The 19403-nt window shown below is 34.1% G+C and overlaps 1 protein-coding gene across 5 annotated transcripts in view; it reads left to right on the top strand.

The window, feature by feature from the left end:
• ERBB4 (erb-b2 receptor tyrosine kinase 4) overlaps window positions 1-19403 on the top strand; it is a 1202488-nt gene that overhangs the window by 263356 nt on the left and 919729 nt on the right. The window contains exon 1 of one of the 5 annotated variants that reach the window (XM_074399076.1): window positions 8007-18082. The exons of the other annotated variants lie outside the window; for them this stretch is intronic. Coding sequence (XP_074255177.1) covers window position 18082 — 1 coding nt within the window. The 5' untranslated portion in view covers window positions 8007-18081. Of the gene's footprint in view, window positions 1-8006; window positions 18083-19403 lie in introns of those variants that run through there. 5 annotated transcript variants of the gene reach the window in all.

Raw genomic sequence — 19403 nt, forward strand, 5'->3', positions numbered from 1 at the left:
CCTGATGGTTGTTTATTTACCAGGACTCCACAAATACTCGGTGCCTCTTGTGATTTAGGATATATATTAAGAAGTCAGTGGCTGGGCACAGTGGCTCACACCTGTAGTATCAGTACTTTGGGATGCTGAGGGGTGGATCACTTGAGCTCAGGAGTTGGAGACCAGTCTTTGCAATATGATAGAAGCCCTGTCTCTACAAAAAGAAAAACCCCAAAAGTTAGCCTGTGTGGTGCCACCTGCCTTTAGTCCCAGCTACTTGGGGAGCTGAGGCAGGAGAATTGTATGAACTCAGGAGGTTGAGGCTGCAGTGAGTCGATATTGTCCCATTGCACTCCAGCTGGGTGACAAAGCAAGACACTGTCTCAAAAAAAAAGTCAGCAAACATTTATGTAATCATCTCATTTAATCTGAACAACTTTAATATGCATTTTTAAAACTGAGGCTCACAGAGTTTATGCAACTCATCTATCTTTATATATTACATGAGCTGTGACCTGATATAATGCAGAGATATCTTTTTTAAAACGTTACTGAAGTTGCTTTTATAGATGTTATAGATAGTACAGAAACTTATGTGGGTCTAGAAACTTTCATGTGTTCACTGAATTTCAAATTCTCTGAATACACTTACTATGAATCACTAAGGTTTCTTGTAGGCACACTTAAAATATTTGTACTGTTTTAAAAATAATTTCTTTCTGAAGTTGGTTGTATTTCACAATAATAATGTTAATGTTTTAGAAAAGCTTCAGTAAACCATAAGAACCAACGTAATACTAGTTAGCTCTCTGTTTTGGAAACAAGTAACCCTAATTTAACATGTACCTCTTTCTTTGAAATCTTGGTCTCAATTAGATTTGAAATGATTATGAGGGGACCCTCAAGGGAGCCAACGTGTAACTCAAGTTGCCTATTATGGTATTTGAATATATCAAAGTCAAATAAATGTCTTTAATGCTATGTGAAGGGAAGATAAACAGTCATATCAAACTCATGCATACAATATCTAGCCAAGCCATTGACCCAAGTCAAAACATATGTAGAAAGAAATAAGAGACCTATCATCCAAAAAATTGTTTTGATGTCTATTCCTGGGTATTTTTGAGCCTGAATATTAAAGAGTCTAGAGTTACCTAAAATCTATTCTACTCTAATACCAAGCTGCATATTATAGGTATGGCTAGGTATTGATGCAGATTCTTACTTTATAAATCCATACTCAATTTTTGATACTCAATTTTTTAAATAATTTTTCCTCCTCCTAAACTATTGTAAGACACTCAGTTTTACTCAACAGATTGTCTGTTATTTGCCTTGCATTCCATATATTTGTCATAATCATTGTTAAGTTCTTAATCCAGGTTGATTCCATAACTAGCATTTGGGAGGATACACATTTTCATTCCTCCACAGATAACTGGCTTACCACCTAACCCATTACTCTATTCAGTGTTGCCTTGAATTTGTCATTATGGCAAAAGAACTGTGTGAAGTTATTAGCAATTTTGGCTACAGTCTCTCTTAGAATGTTTGTTGTCCTTAGGGACCCACAGTAGGAAAAAAAAAAAAAATCACAGTCGCCTTCAGCAACCTGTGCTTTCCTGAAATATTGGCTTTGACAAGCCTGCAGGGGTGAGAAATAATTTTGTGTGTGAGGGTTTGCACTTCATGGATGTATTTCTGCGTTTATTACCAGAAGGAAATGGAAAGAGAGCCATTTTCACCCTTTCCTTTAACCACATGATTATATGACCATAGTTCTGAATGATTAACTCTGTTTTAGGGAAAGTCTATACTGAGCCTTCATTTATAAACTGGTGGCTGGCATTAATCTGATTGAGTATGTTGATAAAAATATCAGACCACATGGGCTTTCCAAGCTTCTAACTATATCTTACATCTTGTTTTTCTTGTTTTTGGCTATCAAATTATATTAAAGTTATGAGGGAAACCTGTGAGTCTCTGATGCCAGTATCTACTTGGCATTTGAAGGGATGCATGTCAGGTTGCTGTGTCTTATCCCTCTCCAGAAAGTTCATCTTAAAACACTGAGGCTTACTGAAATTCTGCACAATTATTTAGTATTCATAAAGAGCTTTTCCTAGAGGATTCTGCCAGCCATCCCCATCCTGTTATTTGTAAACACCTTTATGCAGTGTTTGAAAATGATGTGGTCAGGTTACAAAGGAAAGATAAAATAACTAAAGGTGAAGAAATACATATTTAAGTTATGTTTAGGTGTAAGTAAACTTTTTTTCCAAAGACAGCAAGCAAATGATGATTATGTATTTCATGCTATGGAATATACAGGCCAAAAGATACTCAAATACTCTGTCAAATACTTTGAAAACATGAGCTAAGTTTAAAGCAGACAGAACATTTGAAGTAGACCACAAATGGAAATGCCCCAGAAATCTTTTATCAATTGGGCCTTATGTTCACTCTTGTAATAAAGAGGCTTTTGGAGTTTATATGCCACAGTCTAATAGGTGACTGCTTAATGGGATTTACATTCACTCAAACAAAATTAGGCTGGTAAAAGACAATGCAACATGCTGTAATGTAAATGGGACTGACTGCAGAATTAAATGTTTGTGGAAACAGGGCAGCAGATCTATCAAGAGCTAATTAGACAGAGAGTTCAGAGGCAGGCTTGGGAGTAAATAGTATCAACAAAGAAAGAAGGAGGGCAAGAATGGACGGAAAAAAAGATCTTTTGTGCAGAGAAGAAAAGGAACTATACAAAAGTTATTTAATTAGAGACTCAGATGGAGTTTCTCCCATGAGAAAAACTTATATTCTTATCTGAATCTGTTGATAATATTACATTGAATAAAAACTGATAAATTGTTGTGTGTCTAAGTGGTTCTTTGTAATAATTGACTTTAATAGCATTCTCTTCACATAGTAACTGTTCTAGCTATGTTCACTGTACCCAGAAAAACAATTTTGAAGTTTATTTGAAGTCTTTCTCACAGAAAGAAAACAGAAGTTTTGCCAAAATTTAGAGAGTTTGAGGCTTTAGGAAAGAGAAAGGGTAAAAGTGCCAGTAAACAATTAACAACAAGGAATAACAACTTTGGATTCATTTTAATTAGCATGTGAACAAACATAATATTAAGTTTTGAAAACTTCAGCTTTCAGGTTCACTGTTGTATATCACTATAGTAACTGTTTTTTAGATGAGCTGTTGTATAGGGAGAAGGATATAGCCTTTGGTATAGTTGAGAAACCATTTTGATGAAATAAGTCAAATATGCTTGATATTCAAAGTAGTAAAGGCTGACTACTTGATACATTTTATGTTTAACTTCCAATTCAGCATTTAAACCAGCACTGTATGAATCATTTTCCATTAAAAAATAACTTAATATTACAGAGTTTAAATGATTTTAACAAGCTATAAGGGGTGACACATATCCTATTTTGCATGAAAACAAGAGTATATCAGATACATTTCAGGAAATTTGCATATTGCCAATAATGCACTTTAAATTAGAACAATCCTTTCAATTTGTCAAGAATTTCTATCTACCTCACTGGGCTATTGTAAGGATAAAGTGTGCTAATATATGTGAAAGTGCTTGGGGAATGTGGGAGCAGTGTACACATTGTATGATATCGTACCAGAATCTTTATGAGAGACTATTACCATGCTGATGGTCATATGGATTTTTAAGTGGCAAGTGTTATATTGAGTAATTAAACCCAGCAGTTTAAGTCAGACAGATTGCTTTTTTGCCTCCTGTACTATACAAACAAAGAATTGTTCTGTGGACATGTTCTAGATTGTTTGTGGTTTGGTTAATCCGTGAAATCCAAGGTCTGCATTACTGTCAGCAGTTAATGCCCTGAGATTGCTTTATTTTGTAATGAAAAGATCGGTAAGATTAGAATTGTTTTGTCTCTGCCATGGAAATAGACTGAGTATGAATGCCCAGTTTCTCTTGGTGGAATTCCAATCTGTCTCTGACCCAAAAATATAGGTGGTATTTGGCAGTTTTCTACCCACTTGTGACAAAGACATCTATCTTTCCCCATTTGTAAAAGACAGAAACTGGATTGGGTCAATTTCACAATAGGTATATTTTGCTTCTGAACATTCTGAACGCGTAAGGCAGCATCCTGTTACTTCCAGTGGTATTGTCAAGGTTTCCTAAACTTGGCTAATTACCAGAGTCACCTGGGGGAGCCACTTAAAAATACAAATTCCCAGGCGCTTTCCCTGGAGATTCTGATTCAGTGGGTCTGGGGCAAAGCCAGAAGATTTCAAGTGGCTCTAATGATTATGGAGGTTAGCCAAGCTGGAAAACTACCCATGAAGTGGTATAAAATATATCCCATTATTTTTGTCCGTAATAAATAACAAATATATTGTTTGTCCTTATTAGTCTTGAAATGTTTATGAAATAAATATGATACATTCGAGGTCACTGGGTTACTTTATACAAGTCAAATAATCAAACAGCTTGTATCTTTAGAGCATTATCACTTGAGTTACCTCATGCGCAGTCGTGATAAAGAGAAATATATATATTTTTTAAAAGTGTTTTTTCAAGAGTTCCAAAGCTAAAGTAGCTGATTGTTACTAACAACTCAGAGACTTAGGTTTTATCCTGAGCTCTGTTGCCAAGTCACTTTGTAACCAAGTTTACCATTATTTTAGCTTTCTGAATTTTACTTGCCTTGCGTATAAAATTAGGGAGTTGGAAAAATACATATCCCTGTGGCGCCTGCCAAGTTAATCTTTTCTATGGACAACATCGGGCTATGTAACAAAATCCAGATGGTAGAATTGTCCACTTCATGGTTGTTAGTGTCCATCAGAGAACATTTTGATAACCTGAGAGTTTTGGCATTCTTTCAGATATAACTTCTCAGTGATCACATTGTTCATTGCAATATTGGGCATGTTATCAAATGATTTTTAAAATATATTTTTATACTCTGGCACACAATACTTACTTGTTTTGACTTTTAGTTTTATAAATGTATTGTTCACTGAGTGGCATAGGTTTTGCCGTCTGGATTAGACAATTGATGTTTACACTTTACAACACATTGAAGCAGAGTTGCATACTTTACCTTGTTACTATTTCGAAAGGTAAATAGGCCTAAAATTCTATGTCACACATATTGGCGCAGAATTTAAATGGATAGAAACATGCTATTGGGTAAATTATGGAAAAATAATATACTAAATTAAGCTCCAGGGTATTTAATGAACCACATAATGTGCCATAGAAACTTCAAGGCTTTCAATGCAGTTTTCTAGAAACAATACACTTCAGCTATTTATATGCTTGCCTTGTAAGGAGAGAACAAGATGGAAAGAAATGAAAGAAACCAGAGTGACCCAGATGGCTGGAACACAGAGAGCTAGAACAAGTGATGTAAATGAAATGGGCAATCCTGATTACTACAAATAGAAATTTTTAAAAAAATGCAAGTTCGCAGAAGAATGAACAGTTCCGTGAATGATTATTTCTTAAATATCTATTTGACTGTTGTGGCATTTGTTTAGAAGGAAGTCTCAGTTTTGTAAGATATTTCATCTTCAGGGAAAACTTTTTACCTATTGCACACCTTTAAAATGTTACACTAATTCCCATAATATCTCACTTATACATTTTACAAATAAAGTAATTCACATAGTGCTTTAAACATTTGGAAAGAGGGAGGCAGAGTCATCAGATCTTTTAAAGAAAGTCAGTTAAATTATATTAATGAAATTAGCAGACTAATGATAGAGAAGAGCAAATTGAGATCTGTGACAGTTTCAGGAGATTTCTTCATTTGCAAATACGTTTTTTAGAAAAAGAAAATAAAGAGGGGCTATCAGTATTTCTTAGGGGGAGATGTGAGAACAGTGTTAGTATATAATTCTTGGAGGAATGTGATTTTACCAAAAAAAAATTTCCTTATTTTTTTCCCTGATTAATTGCATTAAGTGTCAGAAGATGAAGAGCACAGACAGTATAAAACCAAATGTGTCAATTCCGCCGATCTAGGTTTAGTTCTTCTGATAATGAGAAAGCCACATGCTTTCTCTGATCTTCAGTTTCTGATTCCTAAAATGAGAGCTTTGAGTGAGAACATCTCTAGGGTCCTCCTGGTTTTAAAAGTTTTTATGACTTTAGTCCATCTTTAGTTTAATTCCATTCATGATGCTTTCACTTAATTCCCTACATCCTTTTCCACTGTGGTTTGCTTCTTTCTGCCAATGATTTCATTGTTCTGGAATCTACTTCAGTATCAGTAAAGTTATCTAACTGTCACATTCCTGATGAAAAATGTTGCCTACTTCAGGAAAACAACAACAACAACAAAACACGCATAGAAGACACTTGAGGCATGTTCAGGAGCAACTCTTTTTATGTCTGAAAGGTGGCTGGCTCAACTTTGGCTTAATTTCTATATAAAAAATTTTAAGATATAGCATATTGATTTTTGCACACTTGACTTTGGGGAAAACTTTATGAATCACTTTATTCTTCATTAACCTTTCAGCAAGTGGTAAAGATTTTTGCCTTTTTTCTCTAAGATATTTTTAGTGAATTAACCGTTCCAAGTGGGAAGATCGGGTGCCCTGACTCAAGGCATTGGCAGATAAATTAAATAATGGATTTTCATGTTTTGCCTTAAAAATATGTTGGTTGCTATGGGGGAAAAAAGAATAAGTATGTTCTACTAGCAAAAATTGCCTGTATATCCGACAACTACTATATATTTCAGAGCAACTGCCTGGCTGGTTGTTCAAACAGGTAATTGGGTACCACTTGTCATGATTTACTCATTCTGTGTTGGTATCATATTGTGATTTAGGATTTTATTTTATTTTTCAAATAATTTATCTCCCATCTCCTGGGCAGATTTTCAAGTTCTTTTTGAAGAAAATTTCTTTACATTGCAATTTAGTTACAGACATCAAAATTATTCTAGATTTTTTGGATTATTGTTTGAAATGAATGAGTTGTGTTATGAGAAATAATTATTTTCTAAAACTTTAGAATGTAATTACATTTCTCTTTCACAGTTAAACATTTTTGGCCTATATGCAATGACTTTTTATACCCTTTTCTAGATTAAAGTATTGTCCTTAATTTAAAGACTGTCTCTAGAAACTAATGACCTATATCTTCATCAGGTTGCAATTTAATTTTGAAAAGAAATTTCTGTTTCATCACAAACAATAAAAAAGATCAAGTTTCACCAATTTCTTGAAATAAAAGTAAGACTCATGTTGGCATATTTTTTGAAGAAGGATGATCCCACAGGTCTTTTGATTAATTGAAAAAGCAAAAGCTATCTTATAAAATTAATCTGAAGACAAAATTAGAAAAAAATTGATGGGATGAGGATAAACAGAAACAAGATACAACGGTCGATAGAATTAGCCATTGAATCATAATGAAAACTTACTGCTTTGATGTTAATTATAAGGTATGTGGCAGATTTTCTTTAATTAAGATAGGATTGCCAAGTTACAGAATTATGAATATAAACTGCACCTCCCCCTTTACCCTCTTTTAGTATTCTCATTACAAATAGAAATCAGCAGCATTCTATCATTTGTATGAAGTTTTAAATTTTCATTATGGAATTCCAATCATTCAAATAAGTAAATTTCAGTAGAGACTTGCCAAAGTTAGGTAAGATCAGCAGCAAACATTAAATCTGGTATTTGATGCACCTTTTAATTTATTCTGCAAAAGTTCTAGAAAGCAAGAGAAATTCAGTTCAAATAGAGACATTCAGTGTAGAGAAATTTCATTAATTCTTCCCCTCTTCTATACTCATAACTCACTATTTATATAATATTTATGTAAAAACTTAGCAAATTATGTTGCATTAAAATATACACATATTTATAGTAAATGAGAAAGATTTAATTATTCTGATATGTTTTATTTTAAAATTCTTATAAAATCCTTTATTATTCTGATAGGTTTTATTTTAAAATCCTTTCCTTATAAAATCCTTAATAAGGAATAGGATAGGTTTTATTTTAAAATCCTTTATAAGGAAAGGATTTTAAAATAAAACCTATCAGAATAATTATTTTATTTTTAAAATGATTAATTTTATTTTTCCTTATAAAAAATCCTTGAAATTTAGAATCTGCAACATACATGCAAAGGAAACCATGCAAAACTTCTATGATCCCTGAAGTACCATTATATACCTTACCTCTGACACAGATCCAAAATAGAGCTAACCAGATGTTATTAGCGATTAATTTTCTGTGTGGGAATAAATGTTAGTTGGGATTATAAAGTGACCGATTATGCTAGGAATTGAGGCAAGCTAACCTTTTCCTTCAAGTATCGATATATTCATTTTATTAATTTTAGCTTTTTTAAAAGTGAAGATTTCTTTTCTACCTTCATTCTATAGTACTGGCTACCAAATGTGCCTTACATTTTATACAGATTTTAAGATATAATAAAAGACCATAAAGATTATTTTTTGCGACTTGCGGATTTCAGCTAGTTTGTGCTTTTGCATAGAAGAGTTACCAAATATGCAATGATGAAGAAGTTGAATTTAAATGTAAAATGCCATTTCCTTGCTGGCGCTCCCTAAAATCATTCAGATCTACTTGGCCCAATGTGATTTTTCTGTGTGAAATTCTAAATCTGTGCTGTTGTTTCCCCTTACTGAAAAGACCATAAGGCTTTCATTGTATAAAGACAGAATTTTACCCATCTATCTCCATTTTAATAGAAGTATAAATTCAGTTACGTTTGATAAAGTTAAAAGGAAATCTCCAAATTGTCCATTACACAAAAAATAAAATAAAGAACACTTGTGCTGACAAGTTGGCCCATGAACAGAAGTAAAATGTCACATATATTATGGCAATTTTTACAGATTGCAGCTACCAGTATTTTATGTGTACATTTTATGTGGAAGTAAAGCAAACAAAACCTCAAAACCAAACAACTTTGTTTCCCTTCATATTTCTTGTTGAGGCATTTCAAGTACAAAATTGTTTATGTACTAAAAAGGCCAGTCCTATTTAACAATATTAGTGACAACTGCTGAAATGAGTTTGTTTTCAATCAACAATCGAGAATGAATTATTCTGATACTAATTTTATCCCATTGAAGTCCATAGTGAAGAAAGGACATTGTCTGATTTTTTTTCAATTTGTTCCTACTGATATTGGCAATAGTTTAAAACAAAAAGTATATAATTTCTAAAATATAGCCTGAAACATAATAATCACTCTCCTCTGTTTACCTGATTTCCACTATTTATTTAATAAGCACTCTTTCTATTCATTTGGCAAGTATTAAGCACCTACCATGTCCTGTTCTAATATTGAATCTATGTCAGCATATAAAGATGAACAAGAAAGACAGGGAATCTTGGTGTCTAGGGAAGAAAAGCAAATAATAAGCATGCAGGCAGTACATAAGAGAGTTTAATACAGCGCTAAGTCTTTTCGATGAGGTAGCCAGGGGACATTTTGTAGTCTTCCTTTGTGGCTGTAAGAGTCTCTGTGGTATGAGCTAAGACCTCAAGAACAGGAAGCAGTCAGCTGAAAAAGATCTGGGTATTTATTGGGACTAAACTGTTTCAGATTCTACACTAGGCCCTTGAAATAAAATGATGAATATAATGAGGCAGTGCCCCAAGGAACTCACAATGTATAGGTTGTGCTTATTTATTTGGGGTTGAAATCATGTAGAATCTATTGTGGTTGCAAGTCCCATTATATTAGCTCAATAAACACACATTAAAAAATATTAAATGTATGAACTAGCATCAGTTTAAAACTTGACATTTACTATTATCCCTCCTCATATATATTTTTTATTATTAACATGTATGCTTTTATATTTTACTTATTAATGATGTTTAAGATTCATAGTACTGGAAATGCGTCTTCAGATCTTTTCAGTCAATGAGTATTGCAGCCCACTGCCCTTAAATCTCTCTGTCAACTTATTTCTAATATACCTCATTCCCCCGAGCTTGCTGACTATTCTCTCACGTGATAAATAACTCTGCCTTATCAAGGTCAGTTGGAAAGGCCCCTTTTACATATCTCATAAATTTTATCCAGGTGCCACTGATGTGAGATTAATGTAATGGCACCATGGCAAGCACTCAGGCTTGTCTTAATTATGCTAAGGTTGCCGGTTCACCTTTTCTCTTCATCTGTCTCCTGCTTTAGGGAACACTAAACACTATGTCATTAGATTGTCTGTTCCACAACATTGGCCCTTTGCATTTACAAAGTGATCAGATGGCTTATGACATAGCTTTTCTAAGAAATTAAATTAAACAAATAGTGAAAACAAAATTTAGAGTAAAGTGCCTGAAAAGTAAAGGTTTAAAATGTAATCAGAGAGAAAAATAATTCTCTATGTTCCATAGTAATTTTCTTCTGAACTATGAGTTACTCACCTGACAGCAGAGCAGATTTTGGCCTTGGATGATCTCAGATATGAGTATAAATAGTTAAAGGGTTTCTTTACTTTTAAGAATGAAGTCTCCTATATACTATTGACCACGATCTGTGCACATTTGCAAAAACTTTATTCTCATTGCCCCTTCCCTTTGTGAATGACTAGTCTTCATGGGGAAGTTATGTCTAAGCCATGTATCTTACTTGTCTGCTTAATTACCTAATCTATTTTTGCTTAACCCCCCACCTACTTTCCAAAAGGCATACCAGGTTAGTCTCTTGAATTGGGAACAAAAATAGTCCATAGCCCTTGAATTTGGGAAAAAAAAGAGTTCACAGCTCTGGGTTTGTGAATCTCTTATGGTTTGTCTATATTCTGCCCTACAGATAGTAATGTAGTCTTTATGAATGAACAGATACCTAAAGTGGAATCTTCCCCTAATTTCTTCAATTAGATTAAAGATTCTTTTTGACTACTGTGTTCTAGGTATTCTGGTCAACCATGGGAAAACAAGTGAAAAAGAAGCAGTCAAACTCAAGACACTTGGGATAAAGATAATACTTTGTTTGTTATGAAATAATTTCAGCATATAATGCCTTCATTAACTATATGGGCACTGGAACCACGTTAGAGTTGACCCTTGAACAACTGGCTTGAACTCTGTGGGTCTATTTATCTGAGGGTATTTTTCAGTAAATATATTTTAAAAATTTGGAGGTTTGCTGAAGTTTGGAAGAACTCAAAATATCTAGATAGTCTAGAAATATTAAAAATTAAGAAAAAGTACAGCACAGCAAAGGGTCTTGACTCTTTATCAAATTTGCCAGTCTGTATCTTTTAATTAGGCCATTTAGCCCATTTACATTTAAGTTTACTATTTTTACCTGTAAATTTGATCCTGTCATTATGATGCTAGCTGGTTATTTTGCCTATTAGTTGATGCGGTTTCTTCATAGTGTTGATGATATTTACAATTTGGTATGTTTTTGCAGTGGCTGGTATTGGTTTTACTTTCCATATTTAGTGCTTTTATCAGGAGCTCCTGTAAGGCAGGCCTGGTGGTGACAAAGTCTATCAGCATTTGCCTGTCTGTAAAGGATTTTAATTTTCCTTCTCTTATGAAACTTAGTTTGGCTGGATATTAAATTCTGGGTTGAAAATTCTTTTCTTAACGAATGCTGAATATTGGCTCCCACTCTCTTCTGGCTTGTAGGGTTTCTGCAGAGAGATCCACTGTTAGTCTGATGTGCTTCCCTTTGTGGGTAACCTGACCTTTCTCTCTGGCTGCACTTAATATTTTTTTCTTAATTTCAACCTTGGTGAATTTGATGATTATGTGTCTTGGAGTTGCTTTTCTTGAAGAGTATCTTTGTGGTGTTCTCTGTATTTCCTGAGTTTGAATATTGGCCAGTCTTGCTAAGTTGGGGAAGTTCTGGATAATATCCTGAAGAGTATTTTTCAACTTGGTTCCATTCTCCCAATCACTTTCAGGTACACCAAACAAACATAGGTTTTGTCTTTTCACATAGTCACATATTTCCTGGAGGTTTTGTTTGTTCCTTCTCATTCTGTTTTTCTAATCTGGTCTTCATGCTTCATTTCATTAAGTTGGTCTTCAATCTCTGATATCTTTTCTTCTGCTTGATTGATTCAGCTATTGATACTTGTGTATGCTTCACAAAGTTCCTGTGCTGTTTATTCAGGTGACCCATCTCCTGTGCAAAGACACAAATAGGCTAAAAATAAAGGGATGAAGGATTATTTACCAAGCAAATGAGAAGAAAAAAAAAAAAACGCAAGGGTCACGCTCTGCTAAAACAAAATTTAAATCAACAAAGATCAAAAAAGACAAAGGGCATTACATAATAGTAAAGGGATCAATGCGACAATAAGAACTAACTGTTCTAAATATATATACACCTAATATAGGGGCACCGAGATTCATAAAGTAAGTTCTTAAAGACCTAAAAAGAGACTTAGACTCCCACAAAATGATAGTAAGAGATTTTAACACCCCACTATCAATATTAGACAGATCAACAAGACAGAAAATTAACAAGGATATTCAGGACCTGAACTCAGCTCTGGACCAAGCAGACCTAAGAGACATCTACAGAACTTTCCACTCCAAATCAACAGAATATGCATTCTTCTCAGCACCACATCACACTTATTCTAAAATTGACCACATAATCGTAAGTAAAACATTCCTCAGCAAATACAAAACAAACAAACAAGCAAACAAAAATGGAAATCATAACCGTTTTTCAGACTACAATGCAATTAAATTAGAACTCAGAATTAAGGAACTCACTCAAAAACCTTACAACGTAGAAACTGAACAACCTGCTCCTGAATGACTACTGGGTAAATAACAAATTTAAGACAGAAATAAATAAGTTTTTTAAAATGAATGAGAACAAAGACACAACATACCAGAATCTCTGGGACACAGCCAAGGCAGTGTTTAGAGGGAAACTGATAGCTCTACATGCCCACAGGAGAAAGCAGGAAAGATCTAAAATTGACACCCTAACATCACAATTAAAAGAACTGGAGAAGAAAGAGAAAACACATTCAAAAGCTGACGGAAGACAAGAAATAACTAAGATCAGAGCAGAACTGAAGGAGATGGAAACACAAAAATCCCTTCAAAAAATAAGTGAATTCAGGAGTTGGTTTTTTGAAAAGATTCATAAAATAGACCGCTAGCCAGACTAATAAGAAAAGAGAGAAGAATCAAATAGACACAATAAAAAATAACAAAGGGGATGTCACCACTGACAGAAATATAAATTACCATCAGAGAATACTATAAACACTTCTATGCAAATAAACTAGAAAATCTAAAAGAAATGGATAAATGGACACATGCACCCACCCAAGACTAAATTAGAAAGAAGTCAAATCCCTGAATAGACCAATTACCAGTCCTGAAATTGAAGCAGTAATTAATAGCCTACCAACCAAAAAAAGACCAGGACCAGACAGATTCACAACCAGATTCTACCAGAGGTTCAAAGAGGAGCTGGTACCATTCCTTCTGAAACTACTTCAAACAATAGAAAAAGAATGACTTCTCTCTAATGCATTTTATGAGGCCAGCATCATTCTGATATCAAAACCTGGCAAAGACACAACAAAACAAGAAAATTTCAGGCCAGTATCCCTGATGAACATTAATGTAAAAATCTTCAATAAAACACTGGCAAACTAAATCCAGCAGCACATCAGAAAGCTTATCCACCACAATTAAGTCGGCTTCATTCCTGGGATGCAAGGCTGGTTCAACATATGCAAATCAATAAACGTAATCCATCATATAAACAGAACCAATGACAAAAACCACATGATTATCTCAATAGCTGTAGAAGAGGCCTTTGATAAAATTCAACACCCCTTCATGCTAAAAATTCTTAATAAACTAGATATTGATGGAACATATCTCAAAATAATAGAAGCTATTTATGACAACAACACAGTCAATATCATACTTAATGGGCAAAAGCTAGAAGCATTCCCTTTGAAAACTGGCACAAGACAGGGATGTCGTATTTCACCACTCCTATTCAGTGTAGTATTAAAAGTTCTGACCAGGGCAATCAGGCAAGAGAAAGAAATAAAGTGTATTCAGATATGAAGAGCGGAAGTCAAATTGTCTCTGTTTGCAGATGACATGATTGCATATTTAGAAAACCCCATCGTCTCAGCCCAAAATCTCCTTAAGCTTGTAAGCAACTTCAGTAAAGTCTCAGGATATGAAATCAATGTGCAGAAATCACAAGCAATCCTATACACCAGTAATAGACAAACAGAAAGCCAAATCATGAGTGAATTCCCATTCAGAATTGCTACAAACGGAATAAAATACCTAAGAATACAACTTACAAGGGATGTGAAGGACCTCTTCAAGGAGAACTACAAACCACTGCTCAAGGAAATAAGAGAGGACACAAACAAATGGAAAAACATTCCATGCTCATGGATAGGAAGAATCAATACCATGAAAATGACTACACTGCCCAAAGTAATTTATAGATTCAGTGCATCAAGCTACCATTGACTTTCTTCACAAAATTAGAAAAAAATACTTTAAATTTTCTATGGAACCAAAAAAGATCCCATATAGTCAAGAAAATCCTAAGAAAAAACAAAAAACAAAAACAACAACAACAACAAAAAAACAAACAAACAAAAAAAAACAAAAAACAAAGCTGGAGACAACATGCTACCTGACTTCAAAATATGCTACAAGGCTATGTATCCAAAATAGCTTGGTACTGTTACCAAAACAGATATATAGACCAATGGAATGGAACCGAGGCCTCAGCAATAATGCTACACATCTGCAACCATCTGATCTTTAACAAATCTGATAAAAACAAGCAATGGGGAAAAGATTCCGCATTTAATAAATGGTGTTGGGAAAACTGGCTAGCCATAGCAAAAAACTGAAACTGAACTTCTTCCTTAACAACTGATAGAAAAATTAACTCAAGATGGATGAAAGACAAAATATAAACCTAAAACCATAAAAACCCTAGAAGAAAACCTAGGCAATATCATTCAGGACATAGGCATGGGCAAAGACTTCATGACTAAAACACCAAAAGCAACGGCAACCAAAGCCAAAACTGACAAATGAGATCTAATTAAACTAAAGAGCTTCTGCACAACAAAAGAAGCTATCATCAGAGTGAACAGGAAACCTACAGAATGGGAGAAAATTTTTGCAATTTATCCATCTGACAAAGGGTTAATATCCAGAATCTACAAGGAATTTCAACAACTTTACAAGAAAAAAATAATCCCAATAAAAAGTGAGCAAAGGATTTGAAAAGATACGTTTCAAAAGAAGTCACTTATGAAAAGAAGCTCATCGTAACTGATAATTAGAAAACTGCAAATCAAAACCACAGTGAGATAACATCTCATGCCTGTTAGAATGGCTGTCATTAAAAAGTCAAGAAATGACAGATGCTGGAGAGGATGTGCAGTTATAGGAATGCTTTTACACTGTTGGTGGGAGTATAAATTCATTCAACTGTTGTGGAAGACAGTGTGGCGATTCCTCAAGAATCTGGAACCAGAAATACCATTTGACCCAGAAATTCCATTACTTGGTATATACGCAAAGGATTATAAATCATCCTACTGTAAAGACACATGCACAGCAGGGTGTAGTGGTGCATGTCTATAATCCCGGCACTTTGGGAGGCTGAAGTGGGTGGATTATGAGGTCAGGAGATCAAGACCACCTTGGCCAACATGGTGAAATCCTGTTTCTACTAAAAATACAAAAAAGTTACTTGGTGTGGTGGCATGTGCCTGTAGTCCCAGCTGCTTAGGAGGCTGAGCCAGGAGGATTGATTGAACCCAAGAGGCAGAGGTTGCAGTGCAGTAAGATCATGCCATTGCACTCCAGCCTGGCGACAGAGTGAGACTCTGTCCGAAAAAAAAGAAAGACGCATGCACACATATGTTTGTTGCAGCACTGTTCACCATAGCAAAGACTTGGAACCAACCCAAATGCCCATTAATGATCAACTGGATAAGGAAAATTGTGGCACATATATACCGTGGAATACTATGCAGCTATAAAAAAGGATCATGTCCTTTGTGGGGACATGAATGAAGCTGGAAACCATCATTCTCAGCAAACTAACACAGGAACAGAAAACCAAACACTGCATGTTCTCACTCATAAGTGGAAGTTGAACAATGAGAACACATGGACACAGGGAGGGGGACATTACTCACTGGGGCCTGTCAGGGGGTTGGGGGCTAGAGGAGGGATAGCATTAGGAGAAATACTTAATGTAGATAATGTGTTGATGGATGCAGCAAACCACCATGACATGTGAAACCTATGTAACAAACGTACATTCTGCACATGTATCCCAGAATGCAAAGTATAATTAAAAAATTAAGAGAAAGTTAAGTATGTCATAGATGCATAAAATATTGTATATGCTAGTCTATTTTTTCATTTACGACCATAAAATATACACAAACCTATTATAATAAGTTAACATTTATTAAACGTTATGCAGAGTAATGCTTGCCAACCATACATGGTGTTATTTGCAGTTGAGAGAAATATAATCTTATGTAAAGGTGTCATATTCAATCATAATTACATAAAATTAACTGCATTGCATACTGCATTACTGTATTGATTTTGTAGCCCCCTCTAATGCTTTTGTGGTGAGCTTAAGTGATGTGAATATCCACCTAAAACGCCTTGTGATGCCAATCATCTCAGCATGAGCAGTTCATCTCCTGATAAATTGTGGATGTCAGTAAAAAGTGATCTCTTATAGTTCTCCTGTATTGTTCATTGTGTTTAGTGCAATACCATAAACCTTGAGTAACACCATGGGACCTATAGAAAGTGTCACTAGTGATGCTGGAAGTGCTCCCAAGAAGCAGAGAAATGTCTCAACATTACAAGAAAAAGCTGAATTGCTTGATATGTGCTGTAGATTGAGGTTTGCAACCACAGTTATTTGATATTTCAGACATGAGTCATCTTGTAAACAGGCAATATAAACTTACGGTATTGATACAGTACAGTACTATAAATCTATTTTCCCCTCGTGATTTTCTTAATGACATTTTCTTTAACTTACTTTATTATAAGAATATAATATATAACACATGTAATATGCAAAATATGTGTTAATCTACTGTTTATGTTATCAATAAGGCTTCCAGTGAACAGTAGGCTATTAGTTAAGTTCTGGGGAGTCGAAAGTTATACTCATATTTTCCACTGCACAGGGGTCAGCACTTCTAATGCCCATGTTCTTCAAAGGTAAATGTACTTAAGTGTGGATCCTGCCTCTACCACTTCCTTGCTATGCGACCTCTGACAAGTGAGTGAATCTTTTCTGTGGCTCATTTCTTCATTTGATTTTAAAATCCTCTCCTTACAAAGATGTGAAGTTGATAATCTGCTACATACATATGAAGGAAACCATCCAACACTTTTCTGACCCCTGAAGTAATATTATATACTTTACCTTCGACACAGATCCAAAATAGAGCTAACCAAATGTTATTAGTGATTAATTTCTTTTGTGGGCATCAATGTTACTTTATGGTAAGAATTTCTTCATCTTCAAAATATGAGTACTAATATTATGACCTGCCAATGTGATTTTATAGACATTGGATGCATGTAAACCATGTGGGTCAATGGATAGCTGGCTTGTAGTAAGTGTTATTAGGGTGTTTGCTATTACTATCTGGACTTTTCTTAAGCCATGGGTTCACAAATAACTGTGGAGTGCTTCTGCAAGCATTTTTAACATTATCAATTAGAAGTAAAGAAAATTCAGTGTATTGAATAAATAATATTACTGACTTCCTATTAATTAATGTGGGCTATGAAATTATATAAGATTTAAGTATATAATTGGATAATAAAAAGTACACTTTAAATACTTCACATGATACTCTTACATGTAAAGATATTATTTTCTGGGTAAAAGACTATGAAAAAAGCTAACCTTCTCATGTTAGTCTAATGTTAGCCACTAAGTAATATATCTGGAGTGGCAAATTATGTTCTTTCTTTTTCCAGAAATGGTGAAAGAAAGAATACTATGTTGATCAGAAGATCACTTACTCAAAGTTGTAATAGTGGCCCTCCTCAGTGAGTAAACATATATAAATATTTCAATAAACAGTGTGTACCCTTATATAAATATGTTGGCCATCTTAACTTGCCAAGTAAGTAAAATGTAGTGGTTTTTATAGTAGGTATATTTATATAATAATAGAAAAAATTCAATTATATTTAACGCTGATTTTTAAAGTAAAACATACTATGTTCAAATATTTAATATATTTGAAATAATGAATCTAATTCAGTTTTATTTTAGTTTCATATAAAGAAATAGAAAATATTAATCTGTAATTTAAAAAAAGTATCTTTCTACCCCAAAAAGCGTATTTGATCTCATAATTTTATAGATTATTTAATCAAATCTTGAAACTTGCATTACCAGTATGATTCAAACTGACACATGAGTCAGACTATGTATTCCTAATAGCTCAATCCGTAGCATTCTTTTCTCTTGCTTACATTATAGTCTGTTGCTGGTCAGGTGACTCTCCTCCATCCTGGGGCTATTTCATATGGAACAGATAACTGTAGGTTACTGCAAGAAAGAAAACCTGTGGGTATGGGGAACCCCTTCTCAGGGCCTGGAAATCCCATATCACTCCTCTTCACAATTCATTGGCCATGACTTTCTCATATTGTCCCACCTGACTGTAGGGAAAAGTGAAACACAAAATCTATTTATGTGCCCAGAAGGAAGAGATATAAATGGGGATTGTTGAGCAGTTAGCTTTGTGTCTACTTCAAGACCATTTAACTTTTGTCCATTACTTTTTACAATTATATTTTAAAATGATCCATATATTTAGCTATATGTCAGAATTAAATACATTCTTGGCAAAATGTATGTGCATATGAGTATATACACACACACATATATATATGATATATATATATATATATACACACACACACACAGATATATTTATAAAGAAACATTGCAAAAATAACATCCTTTTAACCTATTTTATTAGTTAATATCTATTTTTCCTATTTTATTACTGTTTAGTATATCTACAAATATAGCTTTATAACCCAAAAGAATTTTGACCCATGTATTACTGATTATTAACTCGTGATACACAGAGACAATATTTATCTCTCATCAGTTTTCTCAAATATAATCTTGTTTTGAGAATTTTTTTCTTGGAAGCCTCTTCTCACTTGCCTTTCAAAACTTTTCAGAAGGAGTAGAGATGTTATTATATCGCTTTTTGTTTAAAAAAACTTTAGTATCTTCTATGACATACTTCGTTAATATAGGCCATCTTGGTGACTTCTATTTCCATTTTGGGAGCCTTTCTAATATATTCTTGGTCTCATCGGAATATATCTGACCTGTATTCCATTG

This window comes from Saimiri boliviensis, chromosome 5, assembly GCF_048565385.1.
Source record: "Saimiri boliviensis isolate mSaiBol1 chromosome 5, mSaiBol1.pri, whole genome shotgun sequence".
Taxonomy (NCBI): Eukaryota; Metazoa; Chordata; class Mammalia; order Primates; family Cebidae; genus Saimiri; species Saimiri boliviensis.